Source organism: Agelaius phoeniceus, chromosome 24, assembly GCF_051311805.1.
Source record: "Agelaius phoeniceus isolate bAgePho1 chromosome 24, bAgePho1.hap1, whole genome shotgun sequence".
In the NCBI taxonomy this organism is placed as follows: Eukaryota; Metazoa; Chordata; class Aves; order Passeriformes; family Icteridae; genus Agelaius; species Agelaius phoeniceus.
The window spans coordinates 7,198,777-7,225,962 of record NC_135288.1 but is presented as its reverse complement, the minus strand read 5'-3'; the positions used below and the strand labels follow the sequence as shown (position 1 = coordinate 7,225,962).

Below are 27,186 nucleotides of genomic sequence, written 5' to 3'. Positions count from 1 at the left end.
CCGCACACCCGCGGTGTCCCAGCCGGTTTTATCTCGCTTGCCCACACAGCCCGCAGACCCCGCGCTCGGGGCTCACCGCCCCTCACGGCCCGGGCCGCGCACGGACACAGCGCGGCGGGCGGTGCTGCGGCCCCGTTCCCGATAGGCTCCGAGGGCGCAGACGTGATTTGCATTTTGGGTTCTTATTGGCTGGAGCTGGCGAGGGGCCGCCTTCCCGCGCCCCCTCTGCGCGGCGGAGGGCTCGGTTCGGAGGGCGGTGCCGCTGCGGCCGGGGCACCGCCAGGCGGCGCTGGCGGCTGTGATTGACAGGGCGGGGGCGGGCGCTCGCGGGCTCCGAGGCGCGCCATTGGCGGGCCGTGCCGAGAGGGCGGGGCGGCGCGCGGCGATTGGCGGAGCGGGGCGCTCCCCCCGCGCTCTGGGCGCTCCCCCCGCGCTCCGGCAGTGCGGGAGCGGCGCTGGGGCGAGCGCGGCGCCCGTTCCTCCCGGCCGGCCTCGCTCTCCTCCCTCCCCTTCTCTCCTCCCTCCGTTCCCTCCCTCGCCCTTCCCGCTCCGTTCCCGGCAGCGGGGAGGTCTCCAGGCCTCGGTGGAGGCGGCGATGGGGATGGCCGGGTTTTTGTCGCTGCGCTGCCCCGCCGGCTGCTGACGCCGCACCGCCCGCGTCCCGCGGACACCCCGCGCCAGGTGAGGGGGCCGCGCTGAGGGGACCGCGCTGAGGGAGCTCCGCGCTGGCGGGGCCGGAGCGGGCGGGGGCGGGGGGCTGATGCCGTAATGCGGAGGGGGAGGCGGCGATGCTGCCGTGCTCATCTGAGGGGCCCCGCGGAGGGCTGAGGCCGGGAGCGGGGGGGGATGGATGGACGGAGGGACGGACGGATGGATGGATGGATGGATGGATGGATGGATGGATGCATAGCACTGGATACCTTGGAGCTGTCAGGGCAGCGGCGCAAGGGCGTGGGGCCCCGCTCGGCCTTTCCATCTGCCCGATGCCATCTCCTCGTCCCCCGGGACGCTTCCCTCCCTCCCTGCCCTTCCCTTTCTTCCTTCGCTTCCTCTCCATCCTTCCTTTTTCCTCGGGCGGCCGCTTCCCGGCTTTCCCATCGGCTGGATGCCGGCCGCCGTGCCGCGCTCCGCCGCCCTGCTCCCCTTTGCGGCTCGGATGGGGCGGAGGCGGCAGCGCCGGTCCGGGAGGCGGTGCGGGGTGCGGCAGCGGCGCCCGGCCCGGCCCGGCCCGGCCCGGCCCGGCTCGGCGCGGCCCGGGCAGCCATGTTGGAGGATGAGCCGGCAGTGGCCGTGCCCGGGCGGGGGCCGGCGGAGCGGGCCCGGCGCTGGGGCCACCGCCGCAATGGGGGCAGCGCCCGCGCTGGAGAATCCGCCAGAAGCAGATGATGAATTTATGTCTGCCTTCCGGAATGTAAATACGTTCATACCAAATTCTAAATTCTAAACGACATTTCTGTTCGCTTCCAGCTCCTTCTTGGCTCAGTTCTTTTGCTGTTGCACAACCCAGTGTTGGTAAATAGCCATGTGTGCATGTGATCAGGTTTCAGTGCCTCGCCAAGTTCTGCAGCACTGTTCGATCTGGCATCTCCACCTGGTCCAGATATAGCAGAGCGTGTGTGTGAGTTCAGCTGAGCGATCACTCTGTCAGCACTGCTCGAGCTTCATGCGGCACCTAAAATTGGCTCTGCTGGGGCCCCTTGTTCAGATACGCCTGCTGCCCCAAACAGCTGTTTTGCCAACTTTCCGTGTGCTAATCTCTGTCCTTGTTTTATTTCTTCAGAGCTCTTGCACTGATTAAGTTACAAGCAATTTTTTTGTTTCAAAGTTAGCACATTCTGTGACATGCAGCTATGACACAGTTATCTGGTATATGACTGGTTCTCTTAAATAAAAAGTGATTCTTCTTTGTTTGTGATATGTGGTGGGTTTGGGTGTTTTTTTTGTTGAATGCAGAGATATAAATTTTGGACATTGTTTTGTAACCACTTCGAGCTTGTTGCAGACTTCTCTGCATGTATAAATAATAATTTGAATCTAAATCCCTGCTCTGCTTGTAACTTTACTTAAATAAACAGCAATGTGTTTGTATTTTGACATTGCATAAAAACTGGTTTGCCAAAACTTTCAGATACATCCAAGTATTCAAGTCTTAATGTTTATTCAGATATTTTTGGGAAAGCCCAGATCTAGTTGAGCCTGTGAAGGGTGATTCATCAACACAATTGGGTTTGTCAGCTTGAATACCAGTAAACAGACAAGATATTTAGATGATTTCTTTTAATGACACCTTTTAATATTAAAATCTCACTGTAGGACTTACAGAGTGAGTGTGTTTAGTTTCAAATAGGTGTAAAACTAGGATGTAGGATTTGCTTTTTGCTGATGAAGATCACTGAACAACTCCAATGTCATGTACCACCTGTTTTGGAGCCAGTGGTAGATCACCTCAGAGACACACACGCCTTTCCCTTCTTGGTTCATGACTGGATTCATGCAGGCTGGGCATTAAAAGAGACTCAGCTAGTAGATTCCTTCCAAAACATCAGGGAGATGATTCATTCCAGCATGGATGGCAGCCTCGAAGCCTATAATAATGAACATTTAAAAAAATCGTCTTTTAAGAATATTGTTCTTCTAAATCTGTACCACAAGCTGTATTGCATATTTTGGTTTTCTCTTTTCAAGTTATGTTTCCACTCTGTAGTCAGCATTTTGTAGTAGGAGGTGGTACTACTGGTAAATGTGAACCCTGAAAAACCAGCTGCAGTCTATTATCTGTGATGCTATGTAACTTGGGGCTCATTTTGCCTTATTTTACCATTCTATGGCATGAGGGCAATGCTACCTTTATAAATTGTTATGACCAGTTAAGATAACTGGTAAATGGTAAAGCCCCTCAAAACCCCAACAGCTTAAATGTGTGGAAAGCTTGGCAAATTATATTGGTTTTGGTCAATTTTCTTACTAATGAAAATTAAATCTTGCATAGTGAATTGCTATTCAAAACAACTAAAATCCATGTGCAAATATGAGTAGGTGTTTTGCTTACTTCAGCTATGAAAAACAGCAGAGTTGAGAACAAAAGAGGTTTAAAATTATACCACATTTAATTTTCCGTCAGCACAAAAGTTAGGGTTGGGAAAAATTGGTAACTGCAGAAGTCCAGCAGGTAAATTTTCATGTTGCAGGTGATTTTGTGATCTGCTCTTTGAGAATCTCTTCACAGTTGTGTTTCAAACAAGTCTGTCATTTGGCTAGTGCATATGGAGTCTCTGGAAATGTGATTTTCATGCCTTCTTATTGTGCATATGATGTTAACAGGTACTTGAGAACATATATATATATATATATATATATATACGTAGATGATTCTTTCATCCCACTCTCTGTTTGTCAAGCCTCCCAGATATATCTGCAGAAATTAATGCAGTGTTCTGAGAGATGTTTTTATGAAAACATCAGAAAAAAATCCTTTGTGGTCCTCCACAGTAAGAAGGGAAGATAAGCCCCCTACATTTCATAAACAATATTATAAGAACACAGTGGACAAAGTAAATTGAGTCCCTGTGAAGTTGACAAGAAATGGACGTTTTGCACCTGCCAGGTTATTAACTGGTGTTTCACAAACAGGCTCTGCCTGGTGTGTCCATGACGTTGCTGTTTCTAGCAGCAGGGCTCAGGGTCAGTTGAATAAAGCTGGGCCTTGTGTTGGGATTACTCTTGACACTTGGCTGAGCTGTGAGGGCTCAGGGGCTGGTGCAAGGGGCCTGGGAGGGAGGGAGGGAGAGCCAGAGCCACAGGGTGGATTCTGGGGGCAGACGTTGGTAATGATGCTGTGTTTGATATTTAATTCCACACAAAAGTGGGCGCCTCTGTGCAAGAGGGAGAGAAGCAGTTCTGTAGAACACCCCAGAACATCATGGGAATTCATTCCCAGTACCTTTCTGCTCTAGTCTGTGTTCAGGATTTTAGTGAAGCTTTTTAAAATTCCATACTGACCCCGAGCTGGTGGTGTGGCTGTGTCATTAATCATTGTTCAACCAGTTTGCTGTACCAATGGCATTGAGATTCAGTTGGCTTGCTCCTAAAGACATTCTTCTGGTCTGATGAGATACCTCAGGTACCTTTGAAAATAAGGAATACTTTAAATTGCTTCTACTTGGGGGAGTAATTTAATTTCTGCCTTCACCATGTGATGGCATTAATGAAGTTTTGCAGTTTTATTAAAGACTTCTTGCACTGTGGGAAAATGTGTCATAACTTCAATTAAGCATGTATAAGTACTTTCACCAGGTGTGGAACTTACTTTACAGCTGAAATGCTTTTGCTTTAGACCTGCTAGTAATTTTTGTACTTCTGTGATCACAAGCCTGAAATGAGCATTTCCCCAGATTGGTGCTGTGTTGATAACCAGAGAAGATGTCAGGAATCCTGGGTGCATGGTTGAGCAGGGTTGGGTTCTGCCCAGGGTCAGTCAGGTTCCAGATAGAAATGCCTGCATTGAGTCAGACCAAGGATCAGTCCAGCTCTGAATGCTCTCTTCAGCAGTGGCCATAGCAGATATTTAGGATATAAGGATAAATCAAACATAAATAATGTTTTCTCACTATAGTCATCCATGTTCTGTGTGTCTGCCATGGAACCTTTCCTAGCTAAGGGTAGGGGCTTTTTAGTAGGATTTATTCTTTGAATCTCGTTGCTTTTTGAGGCTGTTAGACCCCAGTACTGCCCATGTCCTGTGGCAGGAAGCTGGATTCTCAGTAGTGCACCAACTGAAAACCTTTCTCTGATGGAAAAGGCTGGTTGACACCAATACAAACAAAGCAATCTTTTGTAAACCTACATTCCAACACAGTCTCAGACATGCCTTGAAGTTTGGATAGTGGGTGTCAGGGATAGTTCCCTGCAACAAAAGTGCTCCATCATGTAGGTGTGGTAGGATTTGAGCAAGTATTTTGATAGTGGAGATGAATTTAATGGTGGACATTTGGCTGAACATAGATAGTAACCCTGAAGGTAACAATTCCTGATTCCTCCTCTTCCTTACAGTGTATCCTTTAATCAGTAGATACACAAGTAGTTGGTGAGTTGTTATTTCCTTCCAGAAGAGGACTTTCCCAGGACTGCAAGGGCTTCTTTAGGGGTCCACCCTTTTCTCTGGAGTCATGTGTATTGAAAGTCAGTGAGCTGTGGCCCATGACACTTGAGTTAGTTTTAATATTATTGCTAAAGCATGGTGGCAGCAAGGATTGGCAGTGTGAGAGCCTGGGTATGGGGTACATGGTCATTGCCTCATGATGAAATTTAAGTAGCTGTGTCTTTACTGCTAAAATTATCTTTGTTAGGTTAAGCCTAACACATGCTGTAACCAGATATTTATTTTGGTATTGGCATCCTTACTTTCTGGAAGGAAACCAAGTATTGGTTTTCTTCCAGAAAAGAAATGTATGAAATTGTATGAAAACCAAATATTTGTACACTTCAAAAGAACTGCTTCAGGTGACAGCAACTTTTGACTAGGGAGACAGTGAACAGGTGCTGATAAGTGTATTCCCAGTTCTGGCTTTGAAGTGACACCTTTTGGGGTAAGGGAGGGTGATCTGCAAAGCAGAAACTGCATTTATGAAGTAATTTTGAACCTTGCTGATTTTATCAACCTCTTGAACACAATAGCTGTAAATAACTGAATGATATTTTTCTCCTTAGAAAACACCAACAGGAAGGATAACTTGAAAGGCTCTTGATCCCTTTGCATTCCCTGAGTGTGCTGCAGCAGCCAGGATGTCGGGGGCTTCAGTGAAGGTGGCTGTTCGGGTGCGGCCTTTCAACTCCCGAGAAACCAGCAAGGAGTCCAAATGTATCATCCAGATGCAAGGCAATTCAACCAGTAAGTTTAATTTAATCTTGGAGGGGAGTCTTTCTCTGTTCCCAAACTAAAATATTTGACTTAAATTTTTTCTTCTGTCAGACTGAGAACTGTATCATTGTATCATCTAGAATTAATCTTTTAGTTATTATGCTTTTCTGAGGCTGTCGTTACAAACTCGATTATCTCTGAATGTGACTAGAAAGTCTAAATCACAAATATCTTGATTTTTATGGAGTTGTTCATGGTGTTTGCTTCTGCTGATTTGAAAATTCTACAGAGGGATTGGAGTACCAAAGTGAAAACCTTTTTGTGACTTCAGTGTTTGGGAACATCACGTGTGTAGACAGATAGAGGAATACATTGCACACCAGCACTTGATAACTGTGGGGGTATAGGTTCTGCTTGGATCTGGTGCTTTAGTTTTTGGTGTGCTTATTCTGCAGTGTGTGCTTTTGGTTAAGAACATAGTTTGGGTGAGAAAGCTGAGATGAAAAGGGTATCAAGTTTTATGCTTTCCAGAGCAGATATCTAAGTGACAGCAAAATAACAGACTGCATAGAATTATCTTCTTTTCTAACCAATTAGAAGTGTTAAGCTTCCTATATAATTGTTGTGAGTGTAATTTGGAGAACACTGTTCTGTGGGAAACTGTGTGTGGGCACACCTTTTTTGGTTGTTGGGTTGGTTGTTTTTCATACTTGAGGTCAAGGCAGTATTGACAGCATTTGAGGGAGCGTCGCTCCTCATCTGCAGACCAACAGCTCTGCCCATAAACTGCTCTTCATGGGGCAGTTTTTCATTTTTAGGTAATCAAGCAGAGCCATCTTGTCTGCAGCTGAAGAAAGCAACACTCCAAGAGCACTGAGTTATTTCACTGTCTGATTACTTGAGTGTTTACTCATGCCTGTTAACACAAAGGAGGTTTCTCACAGGCCTCTCCCTTTTTTTTTAGCCAAGGTTGTACGTCAGCCTGCTTGTGCTTCTGCAATGGAATTTAAATCCTGGTTGTGGTCACTTAAATTATATAGTGCTTATGGTTTCATTGGAAGAGAGGTGTCATAGAGAAGAGAGCTTGTTTTTTGGTGCAGAAAGTTCTTATCTTTTGACCTTATGTGCAATATACCCAAAGAAGCTTTTTTGTGATTGGATTTCAAAATTTCCATTTAAGGTAGGGTGGGAGGGGTTTGAAGTCATCTCATGTAGAACAGGTGCTTGTCTCCCATCATTGAATGCAGTGTAGAATGCAGGAGCTGTAGACTTCATTAGAGGACATTTGTTATGGAAATGCCACCAAGCTCTGGGCTCCAGGAGCACCACTGGGAACCTCTGGAACAGCTTTTCTTGCTGCAGTCATCACAGCAGTAATTTTAGATGCTGAAGGTGTTTGAATGGCAGGAGCCTGTGGAAGCACCTTGTTTATGGCACAGCAGCAAGGGTGACCAGTCAGGGCCTGGCTGATTGTTTGTCTGAGCTGGAGCTGTGGCCTGGGCCTGGTTCTGTTTCTGAACTCTAGAGCTGCACACATTTCCAACAAACTGCATCAGCCTTCAAGAGGAGAAAAATACTTCAGATTTATCTAATTGGAAATGTCTTCACAGCAATGACTTCTTTTGCTGTGTTTTACACTCTGAAGTGCTCTGGTGTGCAGCCTTTTATTTGAGTGCTGTGGCTCTGATCAGGCTGGTGTGTGACAGATGGTCGGGTTTAAGTCATTGGGACATCACAGACTGGGAAGGAATCATCAGTTGCTGTAGTTGAACATTGTTACATTCTGTGGGATATTTTTCCCTGTATTTCCCTCTTAGAGCAGTGGACAGAGGAGCAGTTTGAACTGAAGAGGATTGTATAATAAAGGATATGAATAAGGCATTGTTTGGTGGGGGAAAAAATCAGCAGAAATCTTCTCTCCAAAGAATCTTCCTAACCAAGATGTCCAGCACACACAACTTCCATCTGAAACTCTTCAGCTGGTGTGCTTTTGGGTTATGTGTTAGATCTGGGGGGCACAACTGCTGTCCTGCCAAAGATTCTTTCATTTTCATGATGCTCAGATGTTTGCAGCCCCACAGTTACATTATTGAACTCCTCATTATTAAGGTCTGAACTTGCCGACTAAAAGCTGAGCACATGAAGTGAAATTAGTGCATCTGAGGCTCATATCTGATGCAGTAATTTGAAAATAAAGGGAATTTAGTAGTAATTCTAGACCAAGGAGTTCCTGCTTCACACTTTCAGATGTGCCAGTGAGGTGATCAAGGTCTAGATATCTTGCCTCTGAGAAGGTTATTTTTTCACTTGTGCACTGATCAAGTTGACAGCAGGCAAACCTGAGAGGATGGTGATACACTTGAGTAGTGACTATTTTAAGCCTCCAAGGCAGTTAAAGTTCCCTTATCTTGGAATTAAAGCCTAATGGGCTGTCCTGACACCGGCTTGATGAGACACTGTGAAGTCTGATAGCTAAGAAGGGATTTTGACAGTTACTTGAACTTTAATTCTGAATGTATTGATTGACCAAGCTATTCTGCAAATCCTTTGTGGTTCCTGCGTTTAAACTTTGTCCAAGTCTGAGTTTTGTAAATGTATTGGCAGAGACTCCTGCATTACAGTGAAACTGAGGCCAAGTGCTCAGGATTGTGTTAAGGGAAACTGTACAAAGACACAGATAATAAAGAGTATGACTGGTGTATTTTATAAATAAATAATTTTAGATGAATGTGTGAAAAAGGAGGTTTTTTTACATACATAATGAAGTAGTTTCTTGAAGTCAGAATGCCACCAGGGTTGTTGCCTGCCATGCTGCTTTTGTTGGACAGTTCTTGTGTGAATTTGGCTGTTTATGGTTTGGGGATTGCCTGTCATTCACAGGGTGCTTGCCAGCAAAGCAAAACATCCCTCTGGGTTAGAAAGCTTATGCTCAATTTTGTTACACAGTTCTTTGCCTTAGAAGCAAAACAACATCATTTGCTTGTGCACTCCTGCAGAATTTACTCCTTGTCCTATCTGGCCTTAGTGCCATTCCCTCCTAGGAGATCCAGACCTTTAATCACGATCCATAGTGGGTCTGTTTTTATCATTTTTCACTGTTTAAAAATGACAATGCAGCTGAATACAGTTCTAGGTATGTCTTAATCTCAGAAAAAGAGAATTTGTATGAAGACCTTTAACCCATAATGTTAAGGACACTTACTGTGAGTAATTGGGACTTGTGTTTTTCTTCTGGAAGGATGCAAAATATGGAAATTTTGAAATCAGTACTTGAACATATTTTTTGTCTTTTTTTTTTCTGTTCTGCTGTTATGCATTTTGCACTTAAATCGTCAGTCTTTGTCTTAAATACACATTTCAGAACTGAGATTGTGCAGTTGGGCTGGAGTCACGAGTGCTGAGTGCATTAAGGGGCTGGAAGCTGGCACAAGGCCAGGGCTGCTCGGGTCACGTCTGTGTGCACAGGGGATCCATTGGAATGGTGCTGCCAGGAGCTCTTCAGTGGACACAGGAGAATGGGGGGTAGGGGAGGAGAAGGTAATGGAGGAATCTTAGAGACAGGACAGGGCAGGAGCTGTAAAATTCTGCTGTTTATGTCAACTTGGGAATGCAGAATACTTTCCAAAGAAGGGGTAATGTCACCATCCAATTAGGAATTAAAAAACTCCATCAAACCAGTAACTGAGTGGGATTAATTTCAGAAAAGGCCTTCTTTATAAATAATTATTATAACTTAGAAATCATCCTAAGAAACATAAACTTTGTTTTCAAAAGCACCTGCTAAGCAAGTGAATTCAGTGGGCTGAAAGGATGCTTTCATTTGGAGTTCTGTTCTGAAGAGTATATTCTTTCAATTACTGAATGGGTGGCTTATCATGTCCAAACTCACAAGTGGCTTTTTGAAATTAATAATTAAAGTATAGATCATGGTTTTCTGCATATCTTGACTGAATACGTTTTGTCTTTAATTCCTGCTTTTTCCAGTATTTTTTCAGAAAGGTTCACACCAATGCATCTTGCCCACAAAGTATTAATTACTTATTCCTGTCCAGTTAATTTATGACTGTTTTTGTAGTGAGTGGGAAAAAGATTCTGCAGTGTAATACATGAAAGCTGAGCTATAGATCTAAGGGGGTTTTGTGTGTCAGTAGTTCTTGTGCTCATTCTTGTAGGGCTTTTCAAAGGTAACAAATATAAACAACGTTGGCAGCTGCTGCCTTGGGTTATTGAGCTGAAAAAAGCAGCTGTTTGTGCCTAAAGACTCCCTGAGCATTGTGCTTTTTCTGGTTTAGCTCTTGTTTGTTTGAGGGATTTTTTGTTTTGTTATGGTTTTTTGGTTGGTTGGTTGGTTTGTTTTGCATTTTTTTTTTGGTGGAAGTGATTTGATAATCTGGCCTGTAAATGCTTGTAAATAATGCATAAATAAAAACAAATGAAATTGAAGCAGAGATTCAAGCCACAAGACAGCATTTAGATACTAATCACTAGCAAAGAGCCCAGCAGGCTTTTTCTTTTAAAAATCTAAATATGTGTGTAAAACATGAAACAAATAAAACAAGGAAGTAAGGAAGTAAGGAAGTACCCTACTTGGAATATGTCTGTTGCAATTAATTGTGCACTAGATGAATGAAAATAGGGTTTGGCATCGCAAGTTACAGAGCAAACCAAGTTCTCAAAGCACATCTGTGATTATTGTGTAAGGACACCAGTGGAAGGGTGCACCTGCACAGGCCAGGTTTGCTTGGAAGGGCTGAGTGCACCTGGATCCTCCCACCAGCACTGACAAGGACCTGTGGGGACTTTAGCTCAGCAATGGTCTCTGTGTTCAGTAATGGTGGCAGGTTCTTTGTGGCTGCTGAAGGTATTGGATGTTTAATAAAAATAGGCCTGGTGGAGTGGTCCCATCTGCCAGTGACAATAATCCCATCTGCTGCTGTGGACATATGGCTGTCAGCTTCTCATCCAGGCATCCTTGGCATCAGAAAACCTTGGTAAGACATTCTGGAGTTAATTTGGAGAGGTTGTAGGGAAAAAAAGTGTATTTCTTCTAATGTTGTTTTGTTCTTTGGGGGTTTTTTTTCTCCCTAAGGTGTATAAACTTCAGACGTAGACTTAAGTGTTTAAATTAAAAAAAAAAAAAAACCAACCCAGAAAACCAAATACAGAAACATCTAATTTTAATTTCTCCTTTGTTTTGGTTTTTTCTTTCCTTTTTTTTTTCCTTTTAAGATGTGTGCTGCTTTATGCAGTTGTTCTGGGGCAAATTAAAAATGGGTGGGAAAGCAGGACTGAACTTAAAAGGCTTTTGATTTATTGCATGTTTGCCTACATTAGTAGTACTTGAAATGTAATACAAAAGTCAAAACTATTGAAAGGTTCATAGAATAAGGTAACCTCATCAATAATTCAGCTGTCTTTTTTATTGATATACTTTTGACTCGCAATCTGTCTTATGAAAATAATAATTTTAGGTATCTCAAAAAATAAGCATATTGCCTTTCTGATGCCTCGTGCCTGCCAAAAAGCATTGGTTCTTTAAGCACACAGCTTGGTGTTCTTGGTGTGTTTGGTTGGTTTTTTCCCCTAAACGTTTCTAGTGTTTTTTACTGGTATCTTGCACGATGAGGTTGTCTTGGGCAAATAAACAGCATTGCAGGAATGTCACTTCACCCCTTCCCTGATTTTTCTGGTCTGTAAGTCCTTGTTAGTGGTGCAAGCTCAATGAATGCTTGTCAATATGAAACTCCTGCCCTGCATTCATGAGGGTGTGTTATCAAAACAGGCTGTTTATGGGGAGATCAACGGTGTCCCATGGAGCAGGCCTGAATGCTCTTGTGGTTGAGGTTTGCAAGACAAGTCAAAGAGGTCACAAAGCAGGGGTTACCCAAACCCTCTGATCGCTGTCCTCTTACCAACATGAGCATTAGAGTTCTCTGTGTTTTGTGGCATTAGGGATTTCTGTGTCCACAAGTCTGTCTTAGTCACTGTCTCTGAATGCCCTGCAGTACTGACAGCTCATATGTTTTGCTACAAGCCTGGAATATTTCTTTGGAGAAGAAATAAAAATGTGGATTTTTTTGGTGCTTGATTTTCCTTCTAAAGCCTTTCTCATGATTGAATAAAAATAGTTTGAAGTGTTAATTTTGCACTGTTAAAAAAATTCAGAGGATGACTTTGGGGAGCTGGGGGAAGATGAACATTTAATCATCTTTAAATGCTAGAGATGCAAATGCTGGTTCTGGAGTGAGACTGTGGGATGATGACTAGGGTGTTCCAGCTGATGTTAAATGCAGTTAGACTACATTATGTTATGAAGGTGCTATGGAACCATAGCAGAGGGGTATTACTAATAAACCCTCAGGAGTTTCTGTCAGTGGTGATTCTCCATGTGGAATGCTTCCCCTTCAGAATTAGTGCTCACTGACACAGAACTAGGCCTCCAGAGGGGACTCTTTTTATCAAATGCTTAAATAAACTGCCACATTTTAGTATGCAAGTAGAAGTAAAGAGAATGTAAATTGTTAATAGGAAATACTTTAAGAATTGGATATTTTCATTCACTACACAAATTCTTCCAGAGACATCCACTGTTAAGAACTGACCAAACTGACTTAAGCTGAAATCCTTAAGACCTGGCTGCCCAAGATTCCAGTGCTCTGTGGTGTTCTCAGTGTGTTGCTGGCATGTGTCTGAAGGTCAAAATGGTCTTAGGAGAGGCCCGTGGCTCTTGGCGGTGTCAAGTCAGAGAAGGTGAAGGGAGATACTGTTTTACCTGCCTTGAGGCAGAAACTTGAGCCCAGAATTGAGCTGGAGCTCTGCCCCAGCCCCTCACACAGCCCTGACCCGCTGCCTGTGCCCTCGGACACTCCCAGGTAATCCATTGTCAGTGCAAGTTCGGGAATGGTTCTGGGCCAGCTTCTGAGGCAGGGAGAGCAGTCTGCTTCGGCTGGCCCCTGCTGCTGCGTGTGTTCTCCAAGAACACCAGCTGGAGAGCTGTATTTATAGCTCTGGATCTGTAAGAGCAGCTGAGGATGAGAGCGGCTTTCCAGCAGCTTCTGTGAGCAGCGCTGGCCTTGCCCCGGTGCTGCTGAGCCTCACTCCCTCCCCCAGCCAACCTTTCTCCCAGTGCAGGGCTGAAATTCCACAGTGGGGAGAGAATCCGGTTGAATTCCAAATGAGCTGTTCTTAGCTTCTACTTGGTTTCCTTCCCTTTTAATGATTTGAAAAATGCAAACAATGCTTTGAAAAGCAAGCACTGCTCCATGAGCTGGAAGTGTCCATTTCCCTTCATTTATCTCTTATAATAACAGCCCTGAAAGTCTGTCTTATAAAAGCATTATGGCCATAGATCTGATTGCAGCGTTTGCCTAGGAAAGAAGCCTGTATTAAACGTGTCTTTGTGGTGTTATTCACGTTCCAGCAAATAAAGAATGCCTGCTCCACCCTGCTCTCTGTAAGGAACATGTTCCCATTGTTGTCATTCTAGTCTACAGATGGTACAGATATATTTTCCAGACCCATGTTTTTTAAGAGACTCTGTATTTAATGTTAATTTGGTCTTGTGGAATCAATTCTGAAAGCCCCAGATTTTTTTCATTAATAAAATGGATAAATTGTTTATTCAAACATAATAAAACTACTACTTATATTGGTCCAAATAGAGTTAGAAGAAGGCATAGAAATTATTTTGTATTTTTCTTCCATAAGTTGCCCCTCCCAAAGTTCTGTTGAGACCAGAATGATTTTTGAAAATGTCTGCCTATTCCTTTACTAATGATTAAGGAGAGCAGAAGTGAAGACTCTGCTTTTCTTGCTAGGTGTTATCTCTGAGTGGTGGCATTTGGTAGGAATGTGAGCTTGAGCTAGAATAATGCTGCCACAGGGAGAATTGTTGAGGCTGGTGTGAAGCCTCTCTTGGTGAGAAGAAACCTAATCTTATTTCCTATGTAGAAATGAAAGAGGTTTTGTGCCCTCAGCATTGCCTGTTATGGTAGCAATATGGGCACGGCAGATGTTACCAACAAAGCAGGCTGTGTTGCACAGATCTGGGAAGGTCGGTTTTTCCAGTTCCATACTCGACTTTCGTCATAATTGGGTTTCATTTCAGATTAGGAACTGTTTGTTTTTAAAAACCCTCAGTGTGTCTGTCCCTTCACGCCCCTTGCTAGCACAGCCTGTGTCCCAGCTAATCCCAGGATGAAGCACAGGTTAATTCTGGCTGCTGGTGTTTATCTGAAGGGCAGGCTGCAGGCAGGCAGCTCTGGAGCACCCACGGGGGCTAATGCCATGCATGGGTGACTAATGCCATGCATGGGTGACTAATGCCATGCATGGCACGGTGACTAATGCCATGCATGGCACAGCTGCTGGCACTGAGCCCTGCAAGGTGGCCCTGGGCTCTGGGCTCTGGGCTCTGGGCCCTGGGCTCTGGGCTCTGGGCTCTGGCACAGGCAGAGCCGGGCAATCGCCTCTGATGCGACTTTAAGTGCAGGGAGGGCACGAGAATCATTTCAGCTCTTGCCTCTCGAGTGCTCTGCACTCTGTCTCCCTGTTCCAGGAGCTCATTAGAAGGAGCTGTGTGTGCTGGATATCCCCAGATACTGAACTGCAGATAATTTCTAATCTGAGAATTTGTGACATGCTGAGGGGCAGCACTGACTGGGATGAGAGCAGAGCAGGCTTGGACTGCAAATTCAGTGTCATAATCTGATATGAGTTTGGAGAGGTTAAGAAGCACTTCTAGTCATTCTTTGTGCCTGCAAAAATATTTATGTGACTGAGTAGATGGGAATGGAATGAGGGGGCTGATCTTGGCTAAGTTTCCTTGCTTTTGTGGATTTTTTTCCTCCCCTTTGTAGGCTTCCCACTGTCTGTTTACTTGATTGGTTTTAAAGGAGACTGGAAGTGTAAGTCCAGAAATGGAGGCTCGAAGTGGGAATTGTTTGTGTGTGTTCAGAAAGGAGTGAGAAGACAGAATGCTGCTTCCAGTTGAAAATACCTTAGAAGATTTTAACTTTGCATCAGCTCTCAGCTGTGCTCCACGCTCTGGTTATGATTGTAAAACAAAGTGCATATTTGACCTGTGCTTTTTGAATTTCAGCTTCAGAAATGAAAACTGGATTATAAGGCAAAATATTTGGATGTCCAAAATGACAATAGGAAAGCAATATAATACATACTATGAAATATATGGGTACTATTTCAATAGTGGTCTTTCAAGTATTGCTACAGTGTTTGCTAAAAAACTAGGGATGAATTTGAGCTCATAGATTTGAAAGGTTGAAAGTATATGTTATTTTTGTGCTAGCTGATAAAGCAGATGGTGGATGGTATATAAAATGTTAATTAAGGAACAAGTGGGATGGACTGTGGAAATAAAAATGCCAAAAGATGAAGTTGCTTGTTTAAGTAAGGGTATGCTAAAATCCAAATGTTTTGTGGAGACTGGTCTGTTACTGTTGGCAGAGCACATCTGAAAGTATAATTCTTTCATTTATTGTGCTCCTGCTTTCTCCTTTTCTTCCTCTGTACTGCTCCTACTTTGTACTTGTCCTGTACAAGGCCAAATCAATATCTGGGTCTTATATAATATTAAAAAAAAAGAGATTATTTGGTGTGAAGAAATTTCTTTTAAAACTGTGTGTTTCTTTACCTTTTGGTCAGTGAGATAGAAAATGTTTGTAGTTACAGGTATCAAAAAGTCCACCAAACTTAAACAGCTAAGCAGCCACAAAGAATTGTTTAAATTGCTTGAGCTCCAGAGAATATGTGAATTACTCCTGCTGAGAGGAACTTTGCATGGTGTGAAGCAGCTCAGCTTGGCTCACTGCACAGCTGTAAGGGGAGACTTTAAAATGCAGGCTGTGTCTCTAGGTGGGCATGGTGGTGGGTACTGAATCAGCTGCTTCACGTGGGTTCTGCTGCAGAGCCGTGTTCACACAGAGTTATTTATCTCAATTTATGACGTGTAATTACTTTATTTGTGTACAAAGGTAGAAAACAGATCTATTAAGGAGAAGCTTATTATTCAAAATTTCCAGAAATTCATTATTCAAATAAATAAAAGTAATAATATGGGCATTTATCTCTCTCAACCAAACCAATGATTTGTAGAAAATATTTTAATCCCATGAACATTCTCTTGCCTGTTTTTTGGCCTTCCCAAAGGTAAATGATGGGCATTAACCCCCAGTGTGGTATCCCAGAAGAAGTTTCAGGCACTCATTGCAGCAGAGAAATATTATCCTCAGCTTGTTCCATCCTTCTCACCTCGGGGCTCCAGGCGTGCCCTGTTTCAGTAGCAGGGGTGTGGCAGACGGTGCTTCTGTGAACTGTCCCTTCCCGTGTCTCTCTGGTGCAGAAAGCTGAGCTTGTGGAACGCTAGAAGATAGCCCATGACCTAATCAATTGGCTCTTGGTGCAGCAAGGGGCCTGAAAGAGGGAAGGGATTTCCTCAGAAAGTGGCCAACTGCAGCGTTCCGAGCCGCTCCGGTGCCGTGCTGCTGGTAATTACAGCTGCAGCACAAAGCAGCAGTGTCAGTTTGCAAACACAAGAGTTAATTGCCACATTGGACCTTTGAAATAGCAGATAAACAAATTTATTCTGTAAGATAAAAAGACTATTAATGCGTTCCTGCTGTGATCGTCTGCCTTATTGCCTTTCTCATTTCCTGAGGCTCTGTAATTAAACCATTAGAGTGTGGACTGTGTGGTGAGGCTGCTGTGGGGAGAGGAGATAGATGACGACCTAGTTCATGATTCACTAAGATAATTCATCTTGGCCTTGCATGGTTTCAAAACCAAACAAAGTAACTGAAAAGCTGTTGGTATTCTTGTGGATATTGGAGACACTGAGAACAGAGCTCTTTCTGTTTTAATTGTATTTGTTTCTGTGGTCAGTGCAAAATACAGCAGGTTGAGAAACAGGGTACATAAAATTAGTGTTGCCAACTCAGTCTAATTTATGCATCCCCATTTCTTTTTTTCCCAATTTGGCACATGAACTTTTAGCTTACCTGTACTAGAAGAAGGTATTTAATTTCTTCAGAAATGTTCATTAACTGCTTTATAAGTAGCTAGATTTCTTGGGTTTTCTTGTACCCCTGAAGATGATGCCTGGTGCAATAGCTAACTTCAAGTGAAGTCAGTTATTTCCGTTTGAATTCCTGGTTTCTTTGCTGTCTCATCATCTTCCAGGTGTTTTAATCACATCATTGCCTGCCTGATCACTGCTTTTAAACCTAGACTACATCAGACATCATTAGTGCTGGCAGCACCCACCTGGTGATCCGTGCCCCCAATGAGGAGGGTTTCAGTCCAGCTGAAATCTGTGGAGATTGTAATCTTCGATTTTCTCAGCCAGTCAGCTCTGCTGGATTCATTTGTAGGCTGGGAATTGTGAACATGAAGGATGTAGCCTGTGTGCAAGGAACAGAAATAGGGATGGCCAGACTTCAGGCTTTGTGCAGAGGCTGTGGCTGGATCCCGGGGCGAGGGGCAGCACGCAGAGCTCCTGGCAGCTGGGAGGTTTTCTGTGACCCTTTCCTGCTGCAGTGGAAGGTTTTGGCCAGGCAGCTGCATTCCCAACCTCTGACAGAGCTGCTGTCTTGCACATTAAACTCCTTTTCCTGATACACTTCTCAAGATACGCTTTGCAAAAGCATGCATCCTAAAAAGTGATTTTCAAAGTAGTGAGCTGGACATGGAAGTCAGTGTAAAGGGCTGAGGAAAGTCTGTCTAAGAAAACAACAATAATAATAACAACAGTGGTTTAAAAAGAGAAAAGAGTGGAGCTGAATGGAATGACTTGCATAAATCACAGAGCCTGAACTTTACTTTTCTCCAATGTGATGGATCAAATTTAGGCTGGAGCAAGAAAGGGGAACTAATGGCAAGTTTGTAGTGCCTTTTCAGACACTAAAGTGGAGATTCTATTATTTGTGCTGCTTTTTTGGGTAGGGACTTCCAGATACAAGGCATTACATCTCCCTTATCTTTTGGAGCTTTGATATGAAATTTTTAAATGAGAAGTTGTTGAGTTGTGGCAGTGTGGAATGCCCTGCAAGGAGAGAACTAATTTCAGTTTGGAGCAGGGAGTTGTCTCTGGGGTTTGTCTTTGTTTTTTGTTCTCTTCAGGACGGGTGGAATAGGGAGAGCGGAGCTGTACTGCTGTTCAGGCAGAGCCAGCAAGGGGAGGCTAAAGCCATGGATGATTGCTTGGGTTACAGTTTGTTCTGTGTTGATGCCCGCGTTGCTATCCAAAGCCACAAGCATTTTTTGGCAATTTGATACTGTGCTGGTGCATATAATTCATTGGCTTTGCATGTCTGTCAGGTTTTTTAAGGCAAGAATGTCAGCACAAGGTGCATCCAAGTGAAACGGAGTTGGCCAGGAGAAGCAGAGTAGCAACTGTTGCTATTTGCAATCCAGACTGGGATCTTTTCTCCACACTGGCCTTTTGGACAACAGCCCTGCTCAGGGGCACAGCATCTGGTAGAGGAATGATTTGATTTTAATGGGGATTCTGTAACCACATTTTCAGAGGTTTCAGTGAAACAAGATGCTAAGTTCTTGTTTGAAATGGTAAGAGCTGTGGCTGATAGAAATTTTATTCATCACAGAAGGAAAGAGAGAAGCCCCAATCTCCCAAAGCATAAACTAACTGGAAGAATATGTGAGAAAAAAGCATCTTCTTTCTAGGATGTCTGGTATCAGGATGTAAATCATCCCCAGGAAGACTGCTGACACCTTTATATGGCTTCTTTCCTTGTGGACTTTATTTGCACACATCACAGTTAGTGTCTCACTCCCAGGGGCAAATTGCTGCTTTAGGTGCAGGGGCAGATGCGTAAATCCAGGGTGGTTTATCTAATACCCTCAGGACTATGCTTTTATGCAGTCCTACTTACAGAGATTACAGAGCTGTTGAGAACAGCTGCTGGAAATAATATATTGAAGTATTTCCACCACTGTAGGATCGAAAAGAAGGAAGCAGTAGAGATTCACTTCTGCAGCAAGGGCTGTGCTTATAAATTTCCCTCCTTGGAATACAGAAACTACAGCATTGTGTGTGCCACTGCAATGGGAGCTGGATCCATTGTATATTGCTCCCCTGCAGGCAAAGGTTATACCAAGCACTTTTGTTGCTGGGAAGGAAAAAAACCCTGAATTACTAAACCCACCAACCTAAAGGTGTCTGGAAAAGCCTTTGTTGATTGTGTGGAATGCACAGAATTCTGTTAAGCAACAGCATATTTCTCCTAGGAATTTTTTTCTTGTCTTATTTAAAATGAGTCCTGCAGAAATAATAGTACTAGGAAGCAGTGAGTCTGTTACTGCAGTCTTCCTACTCGTATGCCATGTGGCAGCTTTGAATAAATACTCCAATTCACAGAGGGTGGGGCAGCCAGTTTATTAATTGTGCTCCTAAGTGTCGAGTTAGCTAAGAGTTTGAATTTTATTCCTGTAGGTATTATCAACCCAAAGAATCCCAAGGAAGCACCAAAGTCCTTCAGCTTTGACTACTCTTATTGGTCCCACACATCGGTGAGTGCTTTTACAGGAAAGCCTGGTTTTGTTGTTGTTTGGTGTGATTTAACATTCTCTTCTGACCATGAACCCCTGTCAGATGTTTCTGCAGTCTTTCTCACCCACATTCAGGTTAAAAGCTTGTCATTGTATGTTGTGTTTGGGTGAGAGCAGAAAGCTAAAACAACTTGTACATATTTGAAAGATTACTGAAAATATTCTCCAACAATGTTCTGTTCTAAATATTTTAAGGATGCATATGTGCCACAGTAATTCATTTTTCCTCTTGGACAAATGACAGTTGCTCAAGTCCTTACAGTTCAAGGGGATGCATGGTCTGGGTTTTGTTGGCATATCTGGAAAAGGCAGCACAGTGACCCACGTTTCCAATAGCTGCAAAAGCAATAAATTCTCATCCAGCTCCTGTGCCCCACCCTTCTGTGAGTCTGTGCTAAGCTCTCAGTGACTTCCAGTAATTGTTCTCCAGCAGAACTGTGTTGTTCTGCCACCTCCTCCTCCCCTGCCTTGTTTTCTAAAAGATGTACAAAGAAGGGATAATGCATTTCTCTAAGATTAATTCTAGTCACTTAGATGGTGAAATAAGATTTAATATTTCTGAGCCAATTTTTGGTCAATGAGACTGTTTTCACAATAAAATACTCGCCTCTCTTACTGAGTTTTTCAGAGCAGCCATGAAAGTTGATTTTAGCCCGGTCACAGGAACATTATGAACAGAATGCATGAAAACTAGCAGATAAGCAGCATCAAGGAACAGAAGAGGTCTGATAAAATCTTGATCCCGACGTTAGAATGTTAGCACAGCTAAATTTGTCCTGATTTCAGGAGCAGGTAATGTTAAAATACAACGTTTCAGGAAGCAAGAGAATGCTAGATTAAGAATAAGATACACTCCCAAACAATGCAGTGACATTGTAATTGTTGTTCTTCTCCATCTTGTTCTGCCTTGGGAAAAACCTGTGTGTAAAAATGGCCTAATTTGCCTCTTCCTAAGGGATTGACCCCCAAGATAAAACCAGTTGCTTTTTGAAATCTTACTCAAATGATAGGGAAGTCTGTATTGATGCTGTTTTGGTGTCTTTCCAGCCTGAAGATCCCTGCTTTGCATCTCAGAGCCGTGTGTACAATGATATTGGGAAGGAGATGCTCCTGCACGCCTTTGAGGGCTACAACGTGTGCATCTTTGCCTATGGGCAGACTGGGGCTGGGAAATCCTACACCATGATGGGCAAGCAGGAGGAGAGCCAAGCAGGCATCATTCCCCAGGTAGGACCGGGCCCAGGAAGGGAATCTGGTTTTTATGGCACCTTCAGACACACACTTGTGTTCTGTATTGCAGTAAGAGTTCACAGAACTGAAGCTTACTGCTAATGTTACAGTACAGAATAATGAGACTGGTGAAACCTGGAGCACTTGTTGAAATACTGGACAAAATAAGGTTGATAGTGATGTAGGACTGAGATGAATTATCTTCCAGTGAGGCTGTGTGTGGTGGATGCATTAGGGTAATTTTCTTTCACTGCCCTCATTCTAAAGCCATTTCCATGACATGTCCTGACAGTTACTTGTTACTTCTCAGTAAAGACTCATTTCTGACTTGGGCTTAATTTCTTTCCAGCTATGTGAAGAGCTGTTTGAGAAAATCAATGACAACAGCAATGAGGAAATGTCATATTCTGTAGAGGTGAGTGTGGTGAGGGATCAAAGAATGTCTGTAAGCTGGACATCAAACTGAGCCTAGGTGCTGGGTTATTGATGATGTACTAAGATGCTTATTTCTGATTAGTTTGGGGGTTTTAATTTTATTTTTTAAGGCTTTTTGTCTTTTCTCTTTTGAGACAAGTGTAAAAACCTTTCTGTGACTCCTTTTTTATCCTCAGTGGAAAACCAGTGTTCCTTTACCTGTGTAGTAATCCTGAAAAAAATGATGGGCTGAAAAATTTAAAGATGGTTTACAGATGGTTTTATTTTATTAATAGCTGGAAGACTGCATGTTTGTTGTCAAATACTATAGCCATGGTTTTTAAAATCAAAAGTTGCTTCTGCAGACAAGAAAGATGAACTTTTTTTTTCTTTCTTAAGTTTGCTTTGGTGGTTCATGAGACATTCCTTGGAAGCAGACTCCTTTTACCATCTGTCTTGTTTGATGCTTGTGCTGTGTCATATTAAAGCTGTTAAGGTGATTGTGGACTCCAGTGTATAATTTTTCATTACACACCAGGGTTTTCTGAAATGGTTGAAGGATCTATACATGGATGCAGCTTACATTAGAGGTGTGATGTAGGAGAATTTTGACTCTTGCCTTTGCTAGTGTTTAAGCTGTTAAATGACCTGAGACACCCTTAGCTTTCCTGTGGTGGGCTGGGGGAATTTCTACTGCTGGCAGTCTGAAATGCTGTGGAGGAGACCTTCAGAAACACTGAATTGTCTGTGAAAATTCTGTTTTCAGGTGAGCTACATGGAGATTTACTGTGAGAGAGTCAGAGACTTGTTGAACCCGAAGAACAAAGGGAATTTGCGGGTGCGAGAGCATCCTCTCCTTGGACCCTACGTGGAAGATCTGTCCAAGCTAGCAGTCACATCTTACACAGACATTGCAGACCTCATGGATGCTGGGAACAAAGCCAGGTTAGTGGTGGGAGTGTGGTATATATTCTTATCAGTGTTATGCATTAGCACTTCAAAAAAAACCTCTTGTGAGTATTACTGAAATATGCACTGATCAATGCTGTTAAAAGCTGAAATTGCTTTGTGTGCTGAACTAGTCCTGCAAATCGATGTGTAGACATTTAAAGATTGCAAGGACTTGGGATAAAGTCTAAATAATTATCTGGCATTTACTTCTGCCTTTGCTATGTACTCTGTCACTATCCTAGTTGAAAAGCTTATGTGAATAGTCTCCTCTTTTCTCAATTCAGGTGGTTAGGACTAAAGTTGGCATTCCAGCTTCAGTTTCTGGTTCATTATTAGTTGTTTCCATGCAAGCTCTTGGCTTCATTCAACAATGTGTGAGAAGGACTCACATAAATGCTGCTCAAGTGTTCTTGGGTGTTTGCATGTAAGATGGACTACTGAGTACCCAGACTAAGAAAGCTCTGTCTAAACTGTGATGAAGATGGGAGTAATTCAGGAATGAAAAAATGAAAGGGTTTGGGAATGATGCTAGGTGTGGCAGGGTCTTGGTTACAGGGCAGCACATCACCTGTGCAGCCTCTTGCTTTCATTCCTCTGCAGCTGCATTCAGCCCTGCAGGTGATTGTCCTTTTTAAAATATGCTCCTATCTGTTCATATTTTAGGACTGTGGCAGCCACCAACATGAATGAAACCAGCAGCCGCTCTCATGCTGTGTTTACAATTGTCTTTACTCAGAAGAAACATGACACAGAAACTGACCTTTCCACAGAGAAGGTGGGTTACAGATAAGCGCCTTTCTGAGTGTTTTTCACCCATCTTCCCTGCAGTGACTTTGTAGTTGTGTCCTTGCTCTGCTTCACCAAGAGCTCATTCTCCTGTTCATGTGCTTTCTGTCTTCAGGTCAGCAAGATCAGCCTCGTGGATCTGGCTGGGAGTGAGCGAGCTGACTCCACCGGGGCCAAAGGAACCCGGCTAAAGGTGCGGGGCTGGGAGGGTGCATTGGGCATGGCAGGAGTCCTTGCTGGACAAATAAGAAGTTATAACTGTGGGAGAAATAGTTCAAACCTGAAGATCTGAAGAGATTCATGGTTGAAGAGTTTTTATTACTATGTAATACTGGTTTCTCTTTTCTCAGGAAGGAGCAAATATAAACAAGTCTCTCACAACTCTGGGCAAAGTTATTTCAGCATTGGCTGAAGTGGTAAGTAGAGCGTTTCCTTCCCTGCAACAACCTTTGCATAACTGGTCAAATGGAAACAGTAAAATCTGTGGAGTACAGCAGAATCATTTGCTGTTCTTGGCCTTGCATTCTCAGCCCTATTAGCTGTGTGTATTTTGATAGATGAATAGAGTTGATACTATTCTGTGGGTGTCACACAGGCTGTCAACAGATGGAAGCACTGATTTGTTTAACTGTGAAGAAGCCTTGCAAAAGAAGCCTGTGTTTATGTAGAAGACCTGTTCACATAGCAAGATTTTAGACCTTCAGTGCAGTGCAGCAATTTTATTTTTATTTGAAAGAATAATTGTAGAAACTTAACTGCAGCTTTGTTGTTAAAATTTATAGAAACATCAGTGCAATAACTTGATTTGCAATGGCAAGACTTAATAATGTCTTAAGTGAGCATATATTGATCCAAGCAAAATGTTGTGGGTTTAGAAAAGTACTTTGTCTTTTATTTTTGTATTCAACTGCTATTAAAAAAAACCCCAAAGAAACAAAACAAATCAATGATTGTTGTTCCTTTTAAAAGTGAGTCAACACCTTGGACAGGTTGAATATGCTTAAGTATTTTCTAGATTTTTTTTTTCAATTGAAGCTATTAATTCCATTAATTTGGCTTTTTAAGAAAAGGAAGTACTGTCTGACATGGAAACAATGTATAAATCTCTGTTAAGAAGCTCATCCTTCTTCTTTTTCCTTTTTCCTTAATGCTTTCAACTTAGGATAACTGCACCAGCAAGGTAGGATGGTCTGTGTAGGAGTAGATGTTGGTTTCTTTGCCTAGTGTAAGGTTTGCTGCTTGGAATTGTGTTATAACACAGAATTTAAATGTCAGGAAGATGTTCACATCTTTCTTACACAGGAAATCCTTCCTATTTTTCATATTGTGTTGTTTCTTTGTAGAGCAAAAAGAAGAAGAAGACAGACTTTATACCCTACAGGGATTCTGTACTAACGTGGCTTCTTCGAGAAAATCTAGGTATGGCTGACTTGTCTGTGCCAGTATGAAAAGAAAGTATCACTGAATTTCCTGAGTGCTTTTACTCACTTAAATTTGTATTGAGTATAAGGCTAAATATCTTTAGTAGCCAAATCTGAGTTGTCATAGTTCCACCTTACCTTAATGCTATAACTCTCTCCTGTGGTTTTTGTATGTTTCTTAATACTGCAGAATTTAGTTGAATTCTATAATTTATTGAAAGCATTGATATTTGGTAGATAGGTAGTGCCTGGAGTGTGTGCTGTAGTTCATCTTAAATCTTGCCTGTTCACTACAGGTGGTAACTCCAGAACTGCAATGGTCGCTGCTCTCAGTCCAGCAGACATAAACTATGATGAAACTCTGAGCACTTTAAGGTACTTTCTCTTCCTGTGGGATGGATATGGGTAACTGTTTGCTCTAAAGGCCATACTTTGTCCTTTAAACCTTTGGCTTATTGTGAGCTGAGCTTATCTGTGGGGAAGAGGACTCTACTACTGACAAAAACTCAATTGCCCTACAGAGGAAGCAGGGATTTATTGCCTCCTCTGCTGACATCCAGCTGCAAGCGAAATGTCTTCTGTGCTGCTGCATTCCTGTGTTGCATAAAAGTTGTTTGTAATCAGTTCCATGTTTGTGGTAAGGTTTCATTGTCCTGTGTGGCTGCAGATATGCTGATCGTGCAAAGCAGATTAAATGCAACGCTGTTATCAACGAGGATCCCAACGCCAAGCTGGTGCGGGAGCTGAAGGAGGAGGTGACAAGGCTCAAGGACCTCCTGCGTGCTCAAGGGCTGGGAGATATTATTGACAGTAAGTGGATTAAACACACCTTACTGTCCTGGGCTTGGCCTCTAGCAGAGGAGGGACACCTGAGCCAGTGAGAGAAAAGGATTTAAAACACAGACTTTAAATATAGGTACTGATATTTAAGTTTTGAACTGATTTCAGAGATGGCAGCCCTTTCTGTCTTCAAATGACCATCTTAGGTTTGTGTGTGGAATTCACAAGCCACCTTCAAACTCGAGGAAAAATACAGAGTTTGAATTTTTCTATATTGTAGAAATGCTTTTGTGTAACAGAACTTGCACATTCAGGAGTTGCTCTGCTGAGTTATGGAGAGCTTTTTGTCTGGCTGCCAATAAAAGAGCTGAGACACAGAAACTTAGTTTCATACTGAGGCAAAAAGGCATCTTTCCTTCCTCCTCAGAGGGTCAAGGTTATTAGTTGATACCTGGCTTCAATGCCATCCTGGCTCACAAAAGAAAACAATGGCTAATGTTAGACAGTGCCCTGAGTGACAAATCATTTGTCATCCTGAAGTAACTATGCAACAGCTGCTTGTGAATAACTAATGAATCCTTTTGGGAGATTTTGAGTTAGGTTGGCAGAGCTGTGTTGTACTGATTTGCTTTGCCAGCAACCTCTTAAAGCACCAGAACACACTTGTGCCCAATTTCCTTGTCCTCATTCCAAACAAGACAAATGAACTGAAATTTTAGCTGCTACATTCTTCTATAATATGAACAGTGATTTAATTCCTAGTGAAGGAAATGCCCATAAAAGCACAGAATGTATTCCAGTGGATTAAAAGCTTCTTTGACTAAAAAAATAATAAAGTGTTACTCCAGTTTCTGATTTTTCAGACCTTTTTGTTGGTGAATCAGAAGTCCTGAGTAAGTCACAGACTACTAAAGACATGCAACATGAAACATGTATCTACCTCTTTGTTTGCTTGTTTTCAAGAGAATGAGGCCAGAAGACAATGAAATACAAGAGTTTTTCATGCTTGTTACAGTCTGTGGGTTTTGGTTATAAATCCAAACTGAAAAAAAACTGTGTTACTGAGAACTGTGTTTTGTTTCTTTAAACATCAAGTAGGATTCTCTTCCCTTCCTATGTCATTAGTGAACCTTCAGTTTTGATCCTTCTTGTATTTTCCCTCCTGCTTCCTTTCAGTTGATCCAATGGGAGATGAATACTCTGGAAGTGGAGTCAAATGTGTGTATTGTGTGGTTCTCTTTTTAACCTGCTTTCTCTGGGTCAGCTTTTAACAGAGCTTTGCATGCCAGCATTTCTCACAGGGAAATCCCAGACAGAACACTCACTGGAATGCAGTGCAGGTTCATGAAAACCAGCCTCACCAGCACTTCTTAGATTGAGTCCACAACAAAAAAAAAATGCAGAGTTTAAAGTGCAACATATGTTCATTGTTACTTTCTGGCAGAATACAGAAGGGAGAGTGGTAGTTCTGCACTGTGTTTTCATGACAGCACACAGTTTAGATTTGAACCAGAAAATCTTTCTCTCAAATCTTTCCCCAGTTACTCAGTTCCTGCTCACATGGCTTCCTGGCATTTTAGCAGCTTTTTTCCACTTTGAAGTATTTGCTTTAAATGTTTCAGTTGATGAATTCAAGATGAAGTATTACCAGTTCCTCCTGGACACTGCAATGTATTTTGTATAATCCTAAAAAAAAAAAAAAAAGAAAGAAGCCAGACATCTTATACTGATGAAGGTCTCTTTTTTTGAGGTTAAATATAGTTGGTTGCAGTTTATTAACTTAATAGGGCTAAAACAAGTCAGCAAGGAACATTTTATTTCCCTTGGTGTTTGCTCCTAAGGAAGGGGAATACATGTAGTCTATTGCAAGGGAAATGTCCTCCATGTAAGTTTGGGGTTGGAAGGCTTTTGAAACTCTTTCAGTCAGTCTTTTTGGCCCTCACTCAATATCAGCTGATAGAGATCTGTCTGAAATTTCCTCACGTTGAAGCTCCTGGTGGTGTAAAGGCTCCTGCTGGCCTGTGTGACATTGGGATGCTGCCTGCAGCGTGTGCACGTCACGGTGTGAGAGCTGCGGCTGCGGCAGCGGCGTGCATGCTCCTGACGTTCTGGTTCTCTGCGCTCACAGCCACTGTGGGGCTAGTGCAAGTGCCACTTCCTTTC

The 27,186-nt window shown here is 42.9% G+C and overlaps 1 protein-coding gene across 11 annotated transcripts in view; it reads left to right on the top strand.

Moving 5' to 3' along the window:
• The first annotated feature begins 540 nt into the window (after positions 1 to 540).
• The window catches only part of KIF1B (kinesin family member 1B), a 78,215-nt gene continuing 51,569 nt past the window's right edge, over positions 541 to 27,186 (top strand). For 4 of the 11 annotated variants that reach the window (XM_077190116.1, XM_077190113.1, XM_077190119.1 and 1 more), the window contains exons 1-14: positions 541 to 681; positions 5,707 to 5,887; positions 19,326 to 19,402; positions 20,489 to 20,668; positions 21,021 to 21,086; positions 21,852 to 22,030; positions 22,700 to 22,811; positions 22,938 to 23,015; positions 23,173 to 23,238; positions 23,985 to 24,002; positions 24,166 to 24,241; positions 24,540 to 24,618; positions 24,911 to 25,053; positions 26,200 to 26,241. In XM_077190116.1, the coding sequence (XP_077046231.1) occupies positions 5,782 to 5,887; positions 19,326 to 19,402; positions 20,489 to 20,668; positions 21,021 to 21,086; positions 21,852 to 22,030; positions 22,700 to 22,811; positions 22,938 to 23,015; positions 23,173 to 23,238; positions 23,985 to 24,002; positions 24,166 to 24,241; positions 24,540 to 24,618; positions 24,911 to 25,053; positions 26,200 to 26,241 (1,222 nt within the window). In that variant the 5' untranslated portion in view covers positions 541 to 681; positions 5,707 to 5,781. The remainder of the gene's footprint in view (positions 682 to 5,706; positions 5,888 to 19,325; positions 19,403 to 20,488; positions 20,669 to 21,020; positions 21,087 to 21,851; positions 22,031 to 22,699; positions 22,812 to 22,937; positions 23,016 to 23,172; positions 23,239 to 23,984; positions 24,003 to 24,165; positions 24,242 to 24,539; positions 24,619 to 24,910; positions 25,054 to 26,199; positions 26,242 to 27,186) is intronic. The other 7 variants (XM_077190120.1, XM_077190117.1, XM_077190115.1 and 4 more) reach the window with 3 other exon arrangements.